Source organism: Cygnus olor, chromosome 3, assembly GCF_009769625.2.
Source record: "Cygnus olor isolate bCygOlo1 chromosome 3, bCygOlo1.pri.v2, whole genome shotgun sequence".
In the NCBI taxonomy this organism is placed as follows: Eukaryota; Metazoa; Chordata; class Aves; order Anseriformes; family Anatidae; genus Cygnus; species Cygnus olor.
The window spans coordinates 66,839,604-66,857,564 of record NC_049171.1 but is presented as its reverse complement, the minus strand read 5'-3'; the positions used below and the strand labels follow the sequence as shown (position 1 = coordinate 66,857,564).

The window sequence follows — 17,961 nt, the reverse complement described above, 5'->3', positions numbered from 1 at the left end:
GACACTGGAGAGGACACCGGTTAGGTTTTTCTTTTCTGTTTGTTGCTATCCTTTAAGCTTGTATTTAAGGCAACAAGACATTTTGAAAAGTGTCACTCTACCTAAATATTTACAAATTCATCTTTCCTCATAGCTGAATTGATTGAAAGCTACCTGTTAAATTAGGGCAAGCTCCTTTCATTTCACTGCTCTTAGATCAAACTGCAAGAGAACTTAACTGAACAAAGGAATCAAACGTCTGAGTTTTCGCTGTCTTAAAAACATGCTGGCAGGACCTAAAGAAATCAAGTAGAACTACGGTTTCTTCCACATCGACATGCACAAACACATATACCAAAGTATATCATTCCCCAGTCATTTTTAAACCATGGAGAACGCAACATTAAAGATGAGCAAAAAGTCAGTTTTAGAGCTTCATTTAGATAACACGCCTAAGTCACAGTTACTGAACTGAATGAGCATCACTTATTTCAAATGGTTCAGCCAATTTGGGGGTGGACTTTGCTACAACACAGTGCCTACAACATGACAGTTTGAGCCTTCTTTTCAGAGGCAGGACCAAACTGGTCTAGACACTGCAGCTGTGTTTGCCAATGTCTCTACTACCGATGCCAGGTCTGGGGAGTGGAGAAGACTTGCACGAGACAGACATACTATAATCTGCTAGGATTAAAAAGGTCCATAACAGCCCCCACTTAAATCACCAACGAATAACAAGCAAATTTAATTAACTGAGAACTGAATTTAACACCATGTCTCTACAAGGGCTGTAGCACACTTCAAGAACCTGTTGCAGCAGAAAGGTTACATCTTCACAGCAAGAATTATGGTATGTTTTTAACACTCATGTTATCACATACAATTCCTGCCCCAGTTCAAAGTGCAAACTACTATTTCACCTCCCCCTTTCCCCACAAACTATTAAATACAAGTTTGTTTTTCCTTTTCTTCAGAAAGACCAAAGGAGTAAAGGCTGTTGGCAACGCGACATTCATGAAAATAGTCTTAAAATTAGTGGGGAATATAAAAGACTTTGTTTTCATTTGACTAATTTGTGCCCAGTACCACAGACATGAAGGTACAAACTCCATCAGTTTAAGAGTGAAAAATATGTACAACTATATTTAACATTTAAATTACTTTAAACACAACTGTTTGCATACTAACAATCTTATGTACATTCAGTTTTAAACAATACCTCTTTAATATCTTCTTCTTTTGTTAAACAAGTTTTATTTTCCTCCCAAAATACCCAACGCTATTCTAAAATTCTGGAGGGGGAAAAAAAAAAAAAAAAAAATCGAGCTATATATAAAATAGCAAGATGTCTTACAATTGTAATGTATCATAGCACATATTTTTCATAAAAACAACACATCATTCAAAAACTGAACCACTGTAAAGTTCTCATAAGTCCTACAGGACTGTCTTTAAAAGATTACTTTGGTTAACAGCAAATCAATCCTAAACAATTAAGGAAAAAATATGTATTCTTTTATCACCTCTACAGATGCATTTCCTTGACATGTTGTAGCAATCCATACTTCTTTACAGATAAGCACTGCAGCTGTTCAATGCACTTTATTTGTGCTGTGATTTCAATAAAATAGATGATGAACCAGGTTGAATTGATTTATAATTAAATTAGTCCAACTTCCTAAAATCTCTGGATAAAAGATCTCTCTTCCTAAGATCTCTGGATATCAGAGAAAGAATGGAAATGCTACTTCACCCTCACAAGGTTGACCTCATGCAGTACTTGCAACAGCACCACTAACAGTTGCATCAAACTGCTGTTTCCCTGCTTGCCTTTCCTGATCAGGAGGGTAACAAAATTTTTGCTGATCCCTATGTATCCTGACGCCCAGCCAGTCACAACAGCCTCTGAGCATTTGGACAAATGAAGTGCCACTGGAATTTACTGTAATGCAAAGATTTCTTCTGAGTAGTTATGCAGATTTCAGGTCACGTGTGGTTTCTATATCACTTAAAGTTTACTCATTTTGATGGGAATAAATGCTCCCAACTTTCGGCCATTAAGAGGAACTTGATCTTTATCTTTCTTCCCTCCTTGCACTACAAAACCCTCTGACACATAAAAAATCACAAACAAAAAGGCAAGAATATAAGACTCTCCAGGAAAAGAACACTGCATTAGTCACTATGTGTCAGTTAAGCTGAAAAGCAGAGAAGTCTGACCGATGAACAAAGGCACTTGGTAACCATCCCGTGAACAACAGTCAATGAGTCAACAATTTAAGTCTCGTGATCCAACTGACCAGCAGCGAGGGCTCTGCAGAGGAAGATTTTGTGGATGATGTAACAGAAGATTTTTTAGCGCCTTCCTCTTGAAAAGGAATTGTTGCACTGTTGTGGAGGTCTGTATTCATAAAACACCTGCTGCCTCGAATATAATCCGTTCCCCTCACTAACTGTTTCTCAGACATTGGCCTTGAAAAGGGGTGTTGTGTGGAGGGACTTTCTTCAATGATCGGGGGTATCCTTTCATTACTGAAGTACCTGCAGAGGACATCTTCACCTGTAGGAGTGGAAGGAGGAAAATCCATTATTTCTGGCTTCAAAAAAAATTTTGCCCCTCAGGACTGCTAACGGCACTTCCCAGATTCTGGTTACCTTTCATAACACACCTAGACATTAGCAGCTGTCAATAAATTTATGGCTTTTTGGCATCTTGTTTTTTTGAGTAGCAAAAGAACAATAAAGTAAATTCACACACACGGAGGATACTGTTTGACTGTTAAATTCCAAATTCTCACACATACAAACCAAAACAGCCAATGTAGACCATCTCCATGCAAATCATTACCATATGTCAGACCTAACACACATCCTTGTGATGTTTCATTCAAGCTGCTGTAGACCAGAGTTGAAACCATATTTATACATGTGTAACTCACGACTACCTTAAAAGCGCTACTCTGGACAAAAGAAATTAATTTTACAGATAAAAATGTAAGTATTTCCCTGGGTTTGATTGTTGATTTGTGATGCTTGCTCTTCTTTTATTCTTCCCCAGACAACTGAACGTGGCTGCCGCTAGAAACATCCTACCATGCTAGATGGACATTTATTCTGATCCAGTGTAGATTACATACAAGCCTGGAGGACTTAGATTAATGCTAAGGGTTAAAAACAAACAAGCAATAAAAACAAACAAAATTAAAATCTACCAGCCCTGCCACCTGGTGATCATTCTGTAAGACTTGTTACTTACTCTGTTTCTAATATGCCTCCAGGTCGATGCTTGTTGTTATCAACTTCTACTTTCGTGATAGAAAAATAGAATTCAGCTTCTATTTTTCCTGGAACTACATATTAGCTTTCATAACCGATTTCAAGAACAAACTAAATAGTCACCTTCTCTCATTTCCCACTCTAGCAGGCCTTGTATCTTTTCAGATACAAAGGGGGAGTATGTTAAAGAGAAGGGCAGTGCAGGAAGGAAAAAAAGCCACCCCAACCTGACGGCTAACATCATCAGCCTTTGTCTCTTCCATTCTGTGACAACTTCAGAATATGTTGTTTTCTAACAGCAACTGCAGAAAAAAACAACTCCTGAAGCATCCTACATTTTTTTTGAGAACAAATTTACTTCTGTAACAGCCTCCACAGTAAGCTAAACAAAGACTGATCAAAAAAGCAGTTTCAAAATCAATATTAAATACAGAAGACAGAGGAAGGTGTGTAAAAGCAAAATGGCAAACTTGCTATAAGGAGACAAGTCTGTCGTAGTCAGTTCAGACTACTTTTAAACGCTCACATGAATTCTAAGACAGAGCAAAAGTTTGAACCCCAGCACTGAACAGGCTCACAAATTCACAACTATCATCTGGCATTTCTGTTAAAACCAACAATCATCTTGGATTAGTTCAGCGGTATGCAAACACTTCATTCCTAATTTAGGCACTTTCATGCAGTTCACCCTAATAAAATCCTGGAGAGGAAGAGAAGAGAAAGAGGGACAAGACTTAAAATCTTGCCTTTTCTCCCTGGTGCTCGTGGCCTTGAGAAAGGTTCTGCAGCTCCTATCCAGCTCCCATCAGCAGGCATTGACAAGGGACGAGGTTTTCCTAAAGGCAACAGAGCAAAGGTTACGCGGAATTGCATTAAGTTTAAGAGACCCATGTTTAAATGGATTCTTTTCACAGTTAAACCAAGGGAGAGATACCACAATAAGCAGCTAAAAATGCAGAAAAAATATTTTAAGATACTTCTACCAGTAAAATACAAGACAGCATTCTGCTGAGATTGAACAGCTACACTCTTGCTTGGTTACAGTGGACTTAATGACCACAAGCTATAACCAATACATGCATGGAAATGGACAGCAATGGCATCAATGCCCAGCTGAATGACATCCATTAAAGAAATAACAGCATTTAAGTTAAATTATTTCAGATGTGGAATTTCATTCACATTCACAGTTCCTACAGACTGTCCTTAATGTCTACCAAATCTAACAAGCAGTTTCCTAACACAAGCTACTCCAAACCAACTGAAGTGCATGAACTCACCGTAGGACTGTGTTTTTTCCCTCATCTTGGCTGGCAGTATATTTGCTTCCATGGAATACCCAGGCAACTGATCAGAATCAGCAATAGTAAATCTTCGCCTTCGACTTTCCTGATCCAGAAAAGAATTGGGAGACTCAGCACCCTTGGACCCAAGTAGTGGCTGACTGAGTTTGTTGCCTCCTCCATAGACAAAACTCCCCTTTTCATCTCTGAAAGGACAGTTCACTTCAATTAGCAGCTTAAAAGGAATTTCACGCTATAGACATGAGTAAGTTTGAAAGATATTTCTAGCCCACAGTCATGCTCCTGACAACTGGCATTGTGCTGCAAACATGCTGAAGAAAAAACAAGTCAGGTGATGGAAGACTTCATTAAACATATTCATCAAGAAGAAAAGAAAGTTACCCCCCTTCACACTAATTCACTTTTAATGAGCCTGTAATTTAACAGAAGTTTAGAGGTTCCTTTAGGTACCAGCTCTACAAAAGCTTTTGAGAAATGAGACCTTTCTGCCCTAAGGGTATCAAAGCTCCCAACTCACTGCCTGTTCAGCACACAGTTCTGGCAGAGGAGTGCATTCATAGGTTTCCCAACTCTATGTAGTAGCAATACCTACTGCCTGCTTTTGATGGGCTACGCTTTTCAGCCATTTTAAGAGGCCAATAACTGGCACTGTATATTCATCACTTTCTCTCCATCCAGAAGCGAGACCCCCTTGAAATATTCACTAATAAATTTATAGCATATATAAATACAATTTTGAGCAATTTCTGCAGGAACTGCCTTCCTAGAGCTATCCTTTATTCCCAAATAACATCCATTTTCAGAACCAGTCCTTGTTAGTATTTTTAGAAGAAAAGCCACCCTCTACGTTACGCTTTGTAACTTTTTTTTTAATCCCCTTTCCTGTACATGCTACAGTCATTGCTTGAAGCAACCAGTCAAGTCAGGCATAAAAATACACAGCTGACTCTAAGCATGGACATACCCCAATATTTACATTTTTTTCCAGCTAGCCATCAAGAACAATGCTAGAACTCAGTAAATGGTAAGGAGCTATTTATGGAGATTTGGAGGCCGAAGATTGAACGGAAGTGTTACACCACAACTACATGTGAGCAGACAGCTCTCCTACAACACCACCATGTGGAGAATGCACCCTGGGGTAGACAAACAGCCAATGCTCTCCCTGCCTCTCCTCAGTGCCAGCAGTAAGTACTGGACCAGAAAAGGTCCATATCAGGAAGTGAGAACAGGATGACGAGGAGCAGAGGGCAAAAGTGATCACACAAATGCATCACAGTTTCAAGAGATGAGCAAAACACACACAAGCAAAATTAAATAGCCAAACAAAAGTGGGAGAAATGCCCTTTTCCCTCTTGCTGGCTGCCACTGCTTCCCACATTTGTTTTATTTAAGGGTATTCAAGCATTTCTTGTGAGCCACTACCTTTCCCTGCATCATCCAGAACAAGTTTCCCAGCTCATATTGCTGTATCCTTCCCTGTCAAAAGGGATTCAGATCTGAAGGCATTTGAACTTTATTAGTTTTGTGACTCCTTAGAAAAGGCATGCACGAGCAAACCAAGTACATGAACCTAATTCACCAGTGTACTTGAAATTAAATGACTTAAAAGACCAAAACGATATAAATTCAGCAGTTAAATCTATATACATTTTACATTTCAGCTAAGAGACTTGTTGGTGTGTGTGGGGTTATTTGTTTTGTTTTAGTTAAGAACTGAGCATGCATAAACATGAAAAACAGGGAAACAGCAAGTCAAGATGGGTCTACTTCAGTAGAGACCCTGACATTATAGACAGCCTCCACCTGCTCCATACTGCCCTGAAGACTGCAGTTAATACAACCTCTGACTCTGTATCAGGCCTTAAATGACAGGAGGCCAGCATTCCTCCCATAGGAGTCTTGTAGCAAAAGGTCAGCCAAGTTTCTGGGCTGCATCTACGTGTACGTTAAAGTGTCAGGGCAGGTCAGGAAGCATTCACTGCCTGGAAACCCTTTCATCCACTGCTTTCTCAGGTCAGCTGGCAGGGTTCTGGCATTAGTCAACAAGGACTTGAGAACAAACAAGAGCTAGCCATACCATAACCTCCCCTCTTTGTACACACAGGTCTGCATTTTTATAGTTTACACTGCAGGAAATAAAAAGTGAGGCTGAGTGAACTGACTCTCCCTTCCCTTCAGTGGGAAAATTCCCGTATTACATAATTTGCAAGTTCAATAGTTTAGAATAGGTTCTTTTCAATCCTAACTATCTCAACAGTTACTAAACTTGCTAAAAACAGAGGTGGAAAAAGTTACAGACAAAAAAGAGTTCTTCCTATGCACAGTTGGATTTAAACAAAAGCAAATACATAACCCAACAACCAAACAAGGAATGACATGCATTCATGTTTGGGGAAAAACTCTGATCTATACAGCACACAAAAAACTTCCAACAATAAAAATCTAGTACAATACTGGTAGTTTATACATTTAAGCATACGCTTAAGTAATTTTACACATTTACAAAACTAGAAGAAAGTCTGTTATCTGCTATTTCCCCAAGATAATTTACACAGAGCTCTAAGTGAAAACCAGCTCAGAAACAAATGTAATAAAGGAGTTTTTGTTCAGTATGTTCAGTGCATGTCTATTTGCATACCGAGGAGAATACGGAACAGCTGGTGGAGGTGGTATGTACAAATCCAAAATGGCTGGCTTCTCTTTTTTCAGTGAGGTATCCGTGGTGCTTTCTGGTGACTGGGTTGAAGTTAACGGGGGACTGGTCTGAAATGTTAGATAACTATCAAACATCTGAGCATTTATCATTCACAAAAAATATAAGTCAATGATCAATAGTACCATTTCATACTCGTATGCTTAATAAACATGTAAAAAAAAATGTCTTAGCATTTACAATTTTTTTCGCTCCCAGTTTTGGCTTGCTCTACAGCCTTTCTACAGAAGTCCTACCACATCGCTTAAACAGTTCTAATAATGCTTTCCAGTTCTATTTTTTTGTGCAAATTCCATACATAGAAAATGTAACAGGCAAAACCCCTTATTTTTAGATCCATTAAAATAATGTGATTTGTTAAATATACACATGATCTGCAGTATTTACAAAGTCAGCACTCACTAACTTTATTCCATACAATCCAATGCCTGGTGCATGGACTGCCAATGTCCATGCACCAGGCACTGTAATGTCATGCAGGAAAGTTCACCAAAAATTACATCAAGTAATATAACTATGGTAAGGGAAGCAAAGGAAAAATATATTTAGTATAGCTCGTGAGAGCAAGTTTGCCATTTGGTCTTTGTGACTCATGTCCATATCCCCCATGTCTTCACAGAATCACAGAACTGAAGGGGTTGGAAGGGACCTCAAAAGATCATTGGGTCCAACCCCCCTGCCAAAGCAGGTTCCTTAGAACAGGCTGCCCAGGTAGGCGTCCAGACGGGCCTTGAATATGTCCAGAGAATGAGACTCCACAACCTCCCTGGGCAGCCTGTTCCAGTGCTCCGTCACCCTCACTGTGGGTCAGGCTCCTGTCTATCTCGAGCAGAGCAAAGGCTCTGTGTGTGGGTGAGGCAGGCTCTGATTAAGTGACAGACACTATGCCACAGGCATTAGGGAAAGGAAAGGGGGGGAAGGGGAAGGCGCAGCAGGGAAAAGGCATACATCCTGTACCCAGTCTGAAAAAATCTGCCTGCCTTGAGACTTGAGATATCCACTGACATTTCACAGGTTGATAAATTATCCTCACAGTTGTGGGGAGATCTATGTCAGAACAGAAGTAAGAATAGGAATTCTCTCAAGTTTTCTTTGAATCTAAACTGATCACCTAAAATAATTATTTCCTTCTGTAAGCATTTAGCCCTAAACTTCCTTTTACAACACACCATTCCTCAAAATGGTTAATTAAAGAATTACTAACATCATTTTCTCTGTCCGCTTAATACCCAACCTGTGAATTGTCCAACAAACAGATCCTATTTTAATCTTATTAGTTTAAACAACTTGTTGAAAAGAAAAACTCAATCTTTCCCCACCCTTCACTAGGCTAAAAAGAGGAGGAATATAGTGAATAATCAAAGTTATTTCAGCAAAAAAACTTTATTATGCTAAATAGAGGAAGCCTTCATTACTCCATGCTGATGAATTCCATACGTATCAGCAGTTTCGCCTCAGATAAGTTCTTCCAGTGGCATACTGATTAAAAAGCTCAACATACCTAGTCCGTTTGTGAATCAAGAGGGCATTATCTGGGTAAGAACATTTTCCCTTTTATCTAGGAACCAGAAGAGGACAGCCATTTCACAAAAACTTCCTCGACCTACACTCAAACATGAGTAACTGGGAGCACTTCTCGTATTTCTCTTTCAAGTTAAAAACCAAGGCATTCGCAGCCAGACATTAGAGGTCTGTCTATTCACCTGCACTAAAGGTGGCTTCCAACGCAGGTTCTTCAGTGGAGCGGGGGTGAAATGGAAAGAGCCAGTTGGACGTTTCTTGAGAAGCAGCCTAACTCCAGCAGGGTTCTCTCGCAACTTTGCCACCAGATTTTTTAGTTGCCATCCAACCTTGAAGAGAATAATGACATCTTTTATTTGGTATCGCTTTTCTGAAAGTGAACAAACAACCCCCCTGCTAAGTCAAACTGTCTATTTTTCCCATGAACTTCAAGAGAGAAAAGAGATTCAAAAAAAGACATAATGATGAAAAAATTGTAATGCACCTTTTTTTGGAAGGGTTTTCTGTATTTTATGTTGAAGAGATCCACTTAAGCAGTAAATTAAACACTGAGATATCAGGCACTACTCTTTATACCTCAGCTCTGGTCCTAGATGGATGCAAGGATGTGCAACAATTTGAGTAACCCAAGTGTTCACAGTGAACTCCTTTAGTGATGTTTCTTTCTAACACTGAAGGGACTTAATTACCTGTGTTAAGTAAAAGTGTAATCATTTTATCTAATCATTTTATCTGATTTCCCAGATGCAAATGATTTGAGAAATAGTTTTTAAAAAAGTTTATCTGCATCCCAGTAGACTGTAATAAAGCATTTTAAAACAGGCCTTAACACAATATGAAAGATTTTAATAACGATGCATATAGTATTTGAACGCAAAATATTGCGAGTCTTAAAAAAAATAAAGAACAAATTCTAAAGCTAAGTAAAATTTGTCTTCATAAAAAGACATTTAAAACCAAACAGAAAAACACCAGAAGAACTCACATGCAACAAGACTGCTATCCATTAATAACCTGTGCAGAGAACATGTAGAACAAGTGTAAGGGCAAGTGGGTAAGGCTGTTTGTTACTCACCACAGTTTGACGATTAACCTGGATCACTTCATCACCAGCATGAATCTTCTGAGATCGATCAGCAGGGGACTACAAAGAGGAAAACAGGAGGCACATGCTTCAGCAGGCTTTCTTTCCTCCCATAACAATCCCCACCAGGCTAAGTTGCATACACAATAGAGAGCAGCACTGAAAACTTCCATACACTTAGATCACAAATTACAACCACCGATGACTTGAGAAATGTAAATTCACTTATCTTATGGCTTATTTTTGATACTGGGGGAACTAGAGGGAAAGGAAGAAGGCGTAACCTTCAATTGTGGGACTCTCTCCACTGTCCTTTTGTCTCCAGGTTGTACTACAGTTCCAGACAATAGTGGGAGAGGACTGAAGAGATTATGCCTGTCCTAACACAGGTGCCATCTAAAACAGAGCTTTGAAATGTATATTGATTTAAAAGTGAAAGAAAAAAATGACCAAACAACAAAAAAGTAAGATTTTGAATATATAGGCCAGAGGCCTAGGAAACCTCCAACCCACAAAATAGGCCTGTCCCACTTTTGTTTTCTATTTCCTAATGTGAATAAGAGCTACCAACTTCAATGTGAAATTACCTGCCTGCATCATCAAGGTCAACAGATAAAATATATGCCTGTATACATCCCAGTGTGTGCTTAGATAGATATTTGAAAAACATTAAAATACCTTTTGCTTGGGACAAAAACCAAGTTCCGGGTACCCATTAGCAAGGAACAGCTAAGTGGGCCAATATTTACTTAGATTTATCTAGGGCTGGTGCCATGCACCACCTATTGCTGCAGTTACTAAAACCGGTCTCGTTGCCATAATGTACCAGCTCTGAACAGCCCTGGCAACACCCAGAGTACACAGGTGTACTGGCCTGGTGCACTGCAGGGCTTCTGCAGCCTACTCTCAGCAAAAGCTCTCCTCCCATTTCCCCCCTCCAGGCGTAACCAGCTGGCAGCGGGCAGGCTCTTCACAGCAACTCCAGAATTCAGCATTTGGATTAAGGATTCCCTCTCCTCGTTACCACACCTTCAGAGCTCAAGTACGTTTTTTATTAGAAGGAACTGTAGGAATAAACTAGGCAACAAGGGAAGACAACACAGGGGAATTTATGGGAGGCTCCAGTTATCATGAGTAACCCCATTTCTTCATTGTCTTCTCGCTTCCTCTGAAAGGAAACGCCTCAGTGGAAAGGCCATATATACACGATTCAACCAAGCACATGAAAACTTCTGGGCCACAGTTACGTTGTGGAAAACAAAGCTCATTTCAAGCTGTCCTTTGGGCAATCAACGGCCTGGCTGGGTGAGGGTGGGGGACTCACACAGAGGACTTCTATAACAAGTGCTAGCAAGCACAGTCAATGCTGCCATCGCATTGTGAGACTGGAGGAAAGAGCAAAGTTTAGACTGAAGCCAAAATGACACGGAAAGTCACAAGTAAGGTAGCATGACTCAGGAATCCTCTTGGCTAACATTATCAAATGCGTGGACTTTCCCAAACATTTTAACATACAGTACTGATGACTTTGGGGTGCAATGCCACTGCATTCCAATAAGCTGGCTTTTGGGGACAGCTACTAAGATACCACTCCAAACCTAGCAAGAAAATTGAGCTAAGACACAGCCTAATCTAAAAGGTCCCATGTCACCAGAAAGACATCAGTTGTGTGCAGCTCTCTCAGTTGCTTCTCAGGTTTTGTTGTTCCAAAGGAAAGAGCTCCCCCAAGGAAAAAACAGCGTTCATAAAGCAGAAGTTTAGGTCAACACTCAAAGCTATGCTAATACAGCAGCTTTATATACAGCTAGTAATAGGAGTAATACAGCCCCAGTCACAGCCTCTAGAACGTGATCTAGATGTATAGGCAGCTTGGCAGCAGACACCATTACATTCTTTTATACCTATCAGATGTTGAAATTGCTGTCAAAGTGGACTTGATCTATATTTCACATCCTTTGCAGAGTTATGCCAGGACAATAGCATTGTGAACTGGCAGCTAGGAAAGCTTTCAGTTTTCACTCTGAACTGCAAGCGCAGATTTCCACCCACTCCTCCCAGGCCCCTGGACTTGGCAGCGGTACAACTAGAACCACTGGTTCTTTCCTATTCACAAAAAAAGGGCATCATTTCAAAGGCCAAGTTCCTCAGCTCCCTTTTTTGTTTCTCTCCAGTTTTTGCCCTTGTAGGGAGGCATTGATGACAATACCACAGCATCAGCCACCAGCTACACTTGCTGACCAAAGGTTCACTGTGCTGACTTCCTGAAGGCCTTCAATAAAGTCTCAGCTACAGAGAATTCAGTGCAAGAGTAAAACAAACAACCATCTGCAGTAAAAAGCACAGTTGTCTATCATGCTTGACCATATCCTTCCAGCAGACTGCTCTTGAAATCTTACTTTTTTGTAGTCTTTTTATTCTGCAAAGTAATTAAATCAATGAGCTGTCCAATGACTAAATTGTTCATTGTTGAATTTAGGACAGAACCACCAAAGTTCTCTCATTAGGAGAGATTTCCTTTGCAAGCAGTGAGCAAACATACCTCCAAGACTTTGTTAAGTAAAATACCAGAAGCTCTCAGTGACTTAAATAAGCTGCTGTTCTATTCTAATGCCAAGCATTTGAAGTACCTCACCTACTTGCAGGAACTGGTTTAATTAGGCTAACAGTGAAATATGAGGACAAAAATATTTACAAGTGCTGGATACACAAATGATGCATCACACGGTATTTAAAGCAGTAATATGAAAGTTACAGGTAAAACAGGAAAAAGCAGTGGAAAAAAAAGTCAGACTAAATCAAAGCTACATTCAGATAGTCTGAGTTAATCTACATTTACTTCACTTACATTTTCTGTAGTGCCAGTAATTACATGTAATCCATCATAAGTTGATTTGATGTACATTCCCTAAATATAAGTAGAAAATGAAAAACATGTTCAAAGGTAAAACAACACTGTGTAACATATTTGATTAAATAAGTGTTGGCAACAGACTCAAAACATCATTAACGACGCTTAAAGATTCACACATTTTCCCTAGAAAACTGTGCAATCCAATATCACTAATACCACAACATTCTCAACCTCTTCACAGATAACTTTTACTGTAATTATAGTATTTTTAATTACTTAGAAAAACTAACACATGGAATGCAATTCAGAAATACTGTTTGGATGGTAACACCAAATGCTGTCAGTTTTGCTTTTTTTTTTTTCTCTCCAGTCTTTGGCCTTGAACTAAACTATTTCTCTACTGCTCTGTCTACACTAGAGAATTGCAAGCTTGACTAAATGGCCACTAGCTCTCTCCATACAAAGCACACTTACACAGGTGGGCTACAAATATCATACATCTGTTCTTTTACAGTTTCTCTTGGCAAGTCAAAATACAAACTACCTTGTAAACACAATGCTGACAAAAGCAATAAAAGCCCTGGCAGAACTAAGTATTTCTGACTCTGTTAATGCTGAGTGTAAATACAAGAATAAACACAGATGAAATTAGTGTTGACCATATGGAAAAAGTATAATTCACCTACAGGCTATTAACTAATAATTACATAGATTTCCGCACAGGAGGTGACCAGTACATTGGTTTCACCACTTATAAACAAAACCACATCTCTTTACTATTCCCGCCTACACCTGTTGTTAAAAGTACTCACATTGAGTTCTACAGAACTTGAGTGTTATTCAGGGGTCATATGCAGCTTATCTGCCTGAAGTTACCATGCTTGCTTAGAAGTGCAGGAAAACACACAAAGATGGGGGGTTTTTTGTCCGGTCCTCTCCAGCTAACTTCCTTCCCTGCTTGCCTGTTAGTACTCGGTTTTGTGAACCTGCCTCCTCATTGCTGGCTTAGTGCAAGCTTCAAGGTAGCTTAAGCAATAAGAGAGCTCCTCATAGTTTCACAAATTCATGACTGATTCAGTCAAATCCACCGGCCGAGGTAAAAATATGTATCACAGTCAGACTGTAAAACTTCCTTTAGGTGTTCATTTCTTTCGTCTTTTCATGGAGGAATAGAAATGCACTTAGGAATTTAAATTCCCTCCAACTCACTCTGACATGAGTATTTCCCAGCCAGAAAATCCAACAAGATTTCAAATTCAGTTTTCATAACCAGTACTCAGCTGAGTGGAATACACTTAATGAACTGTTCTTACCAGACCTTCCCCAGGTTTAATGTTGGTTAAATGAACCTCCTCCAGACACGCACACTGGCTCATCAATGGATCCGTAGTTGATCGGATGGCTTTATCGCAAATTCCATTTAAAGTCTTGGACTATGAAGAGAACATAAAAAACAAAAGTTACAAAAATTCTCTCCTGGCTGCTGCTTCTTTCAGTTTTTGTTTCCTTTGGAGAGGAAATTAGTTCTAAAACTTGGTCCACTAATAAAGCATAGTCAAGAATTACCAAAACAGAAGACTGAGATTAATTTGCACAGATCTAACCTGCAGCATGTTTATCTCCCTAGAGTAACCTAGTACAGATGATCTGCTTCCATTAGTGCCACCTCATCATCACTAACAGATGCCAGTACACCCTCTGTTTAAAAAGAAAATAAACACACAAAATGCTGAAAAATGGGGTTCGTGTTCATTCATTTTTAACAAAAGTTAACCTATTAAAATAATGAAACACTTTCACAATTCCTTGTGCTAACAATCGACCATTTTTCATATTGTTCTTTATTTCTGCTATAAAAATAAAATTGGCCATGGCAATGTGGCTATTTAAAAAAAAAAAAAAGGTGCAGGCCACTGACTTATCTATGCAAGGCTTTACAGAAGGTAGGACATCTAGCATTAGTGTTTCAGCATTACTTCTCTCCACCATGCCTCTGAGCTGACCTCTTCTGGAATGCTTATGCAGGCAAGGTTCATATTTCCTTTTGACCAAAACATAATTGATCTGAAGCCAACATTGTAACTAAAGGCAAACTCTGACCTTGTGCATGTCAGAAAGGCAGAATGCCTTTGTCTTTTACAACTTTTAAGTAACAGAATGGCTAATTAATCATTAAAAATATCATAGAAAATGTGCACCCTCCCTGCACACTCATGAATTTCTCTAATGCCCCACATTGTGTTTTGAGTATCGTTGTTAGCTGAAGCAGTGCTGAAACTCTAAGTAGGTTACAGAAGCTTAAAGGAGAGAAGGGAGGATTAGTACATAGCACAGTAGTTATTTGTACACTATTTGAGAACCAGCAAGGTAAGCCACCTTTCACAGGGGGAGTTGAATCCTTCAATCAAAGCAGACATAAGAAATTAAGGTGGAAGAAGCTACCTTGTAAGAAGACAGTTCTTTGGAATTACAATGGTCTCTGGAAACAATAGTTCCAACATTTTTTGTTTTGTTTTACATCGGATTTATAGAACAGCAATAAAATAAATCAAAACAATGCTTAAGTGTGAATACGAGGAACTGGTCAAACAAGGGAATTCCAAACAATACCCACTCCAGAGTGGGTGTGCATAAACGGAAGAAGAAAGAAGCAAAAAACTCCCTTTTACGTGGTCTCATTATTTACAGACAAAATTATTTTTAGTTATTGTGCTACTAAATTCCTAAGCATCCATGAGCTAGCGGAAGGCCTTATCAAAGAGCACAGCCTGGTTCATGTCAAAAGCAGGAAGCGATGATTAACTGTTAGAAAATATAAAAAGCATTCCATTACGTTCCTCATGTGGTCACAAGGCTGCTTCAAATCATTTTGAAAAATCCAATCTTTCAAGCTCAAGTACATTTAGACAAAACCTCAGTTCTGTTGCAAAGCAGTTCTTTCACATGAAGAAGCTTAATAAGGCATAGTATCTATTTATTAAGGCACTAAGCATCTCATGATGCACATCATAGGCATAATTGGTTTATTTAGCCTATTCTACAGTACTACCACTTCCCTCTAGAATTTGTGGTCCAAGTTCTCTTGAAGAATAGCTACGCAATGAAACTTTAAATACTTGACTTAGTGCTATTACACACACTATCAGTCTAGTCACAAATTTCATTGATTTCCTCTACAGCAAAGAGTATTATTAAAATGGCCCATAAGAACATTTCATTTGCATGATTTGCTGGGCTTGGAAAGCTGTTGTCAGTACAATTGGTGCAGAAACCACCAAACTAAACGTGACAGCAAGCAGCTGAGTTTCAGTAGAAATGTGTACTTACTACAGTCTGAACTTTATCTTCCATGTCAGCGACAGTACAGTCCTGAAAACAAAACAAGAACAAAAACAATATGTTAACCATAAATACGTAAACACATCATCTACAAAAACTCTGCAGAACTGCCACCTTAACCTTGAACTGAAATAGAGTTATTCATGCTGCAGGGATTAATCAGATTAATTTCATCCAGTAGGGCTCAAATGTACTGTTAAACAACTATTTTCTGGGCCTGGTAAAAAAGCAATAATAAACCTTTAAAACTAAGAACACGGGATTCAATTACAGCAACAGACTCTTCCAGAAAGGCAGAACCTTGCACAATAAAACTAGCCTCTCAGAAGGCATGCAAACTTGCTTTCACACTGCTGAACACTGATTCAGGCATTCCCCTGTTCTAGCCATCAAACAGTTATAAAACAGATTGTTACAAATGGCATGAAAAGCAATTTTTAAAAACATGCTACTGATTACATTCATGAGGGCCACAGGACTGCATACAAAGCATTATTTACACAGCCTAGGTACAAGTCTTTGAACTGAAACAAGTTCATGTAACAGACTACAGAAGTCTTCATTGTTTTCTGCAAGAACAGCTGAACCAGAGAATGGTACTAGACTCTCAGATTAAAAAGTAAAAACAGCAAGTAAATAAAGAAACGATTTAAAACAATCTTAAATTCTAAGATACTTGTTACTCACATCTCACTGTGCATAGCTAGCACATAATGCCCAAAAGATGCATTCAGGAGCTGTGAACTGAAGCCATTGCATATTTTTGTTCGTCTTCAACAGTTTCATTCCTTCCTAGCTCTTTTCTGTGCTTTTTAAGATACAAGTCCAAAAAAGCATACAATCCTCCAAATATGAAGGTACCAGAGATATATAAAATAGCCCACCTATGTTGTCTTTTATGTTTTCATAGTAACTCTTAACACCCTATTCACTGTTCTGATGATCACTGAGGACTGAAGTTACTTTTTTTTTTTTTTTTACAACCTGTCACCAAAAGCTTCAAGATCTTTCCTGAATGCTACTACCAAATGTAGACTCTAGCATTGTGCATCAGCATCGTTTTTCTGTTACATACATCTTCACTCCTATATGCTATTACTCTATAAACTCTAATACATCCCTATACTCTATTTCGTAATAAGAAAGGCTTTTGACATCTAAAAAACTCACCTAAAATTTCATCTTACTCTCTCTCTTCTCCACATGGCAGTGAACTTTTTCAGATCATACTAATACATCTTCAATGTCCCACTACAAAATAGGATTGATTCTTCACTACTAAGGTGTTTTTTTTTTTCCTTATACATACCGATTGCAGTCTTTATTATAGCTCCTATTAAATTGGCAGAGAGGTACTCTGACATTAAAAGGCTTGGGCTGTATTTGCCAACTTCCATTCTACTGCCATCAAAGGCTGATTTAACTGACAGATTAGGCACCATTTTTAGTAGTTTAATTAATACAGCTCAGCAATCTCATATCTCAGTTCCTGTAGCACTCTTGGGTGAACACCATCTGCTGCTAGAAATGCTTACTGTTCTACTTCACAATCTGCAGATCTGTATCTGTAAATCACTAACTTGCTGCAACTGCACACACAGTGCCCAAACAAGAAGGACATTGAGCAGTAAGCCAAACTTGTGTACTTTTGAAGGTATAATATCCAGATGCTCTTCTTTTACAGATAAAATTGGGTGTCATCACAGCTTGACATCTCACAGGACTTGGACAGCATCCTCCCCAAAATGGAGAGGGAATCACGAATTTCACAGGACATGGTTCTGCAGAGTTCTAACAACATACAGCTACAGACTACACAACTACAAGCAAATTTTGCGGAAGCTAAAGTTTGTGTGTAATGCTTCACAGTCAAAGCAGTGGCATGCTGTCA

The 17,961-nt window shown here is 39.0% G+C and overlaps 1 protein-coding gene across 4 annotated transcripts in view; it reads right to left on the bottom strand.

Moving 5' to 3' along the window:
• Nucleotides 1-698: 698 nt before the first annotated feature.
• Nucleotides 699-17,961, bottom strand: part of CNKSR3 (CNKSR family member 3) — a 60,062-nt gene continuing 42,799 nt past the window's right edge. For all 4 annotated transcript variants that reach the window (XM_040551358.1, XM_040551361.1, XM_040551360.1 and 1 more), the window contains 9 exons: nt 16,059-16,100; nt 14,045-14,164; nt 12,726-12,785; nt 9,872-9,940; nt 8,979-9,125; nt 7,201-7,325; nt 4,536-4,744; nt 4,002-4,091; nt 699-2,539 (listed from right to left, as the gene is read on the bottom strand). In XM_040551358.1, the coding sequence (XP_040407292.1) occupies nt 2,241-2,539; nt 4,002-4,091; nt 4,536-4,744; nt 7,201-7,325; nt 8,979-9,125; nt 9,872-9,940; nt 12,726-12,785; nt 14,045-14,164; nt 16,059-16,100 (1,161 nt within the window). In that variant the 3' untranslated portion in view covers nt 699-2,240. The remainder of the gene's footprint in view (nt 2,540-4,001; nt 4,092-4,535; nt 4,745-7,200; nt 7,326-8,978; nt 9,126-9,871; nt 9,941-12,725; nt 12,786-14,044; nt 14,165-16,058; nt 16,101-17,961) is intronic.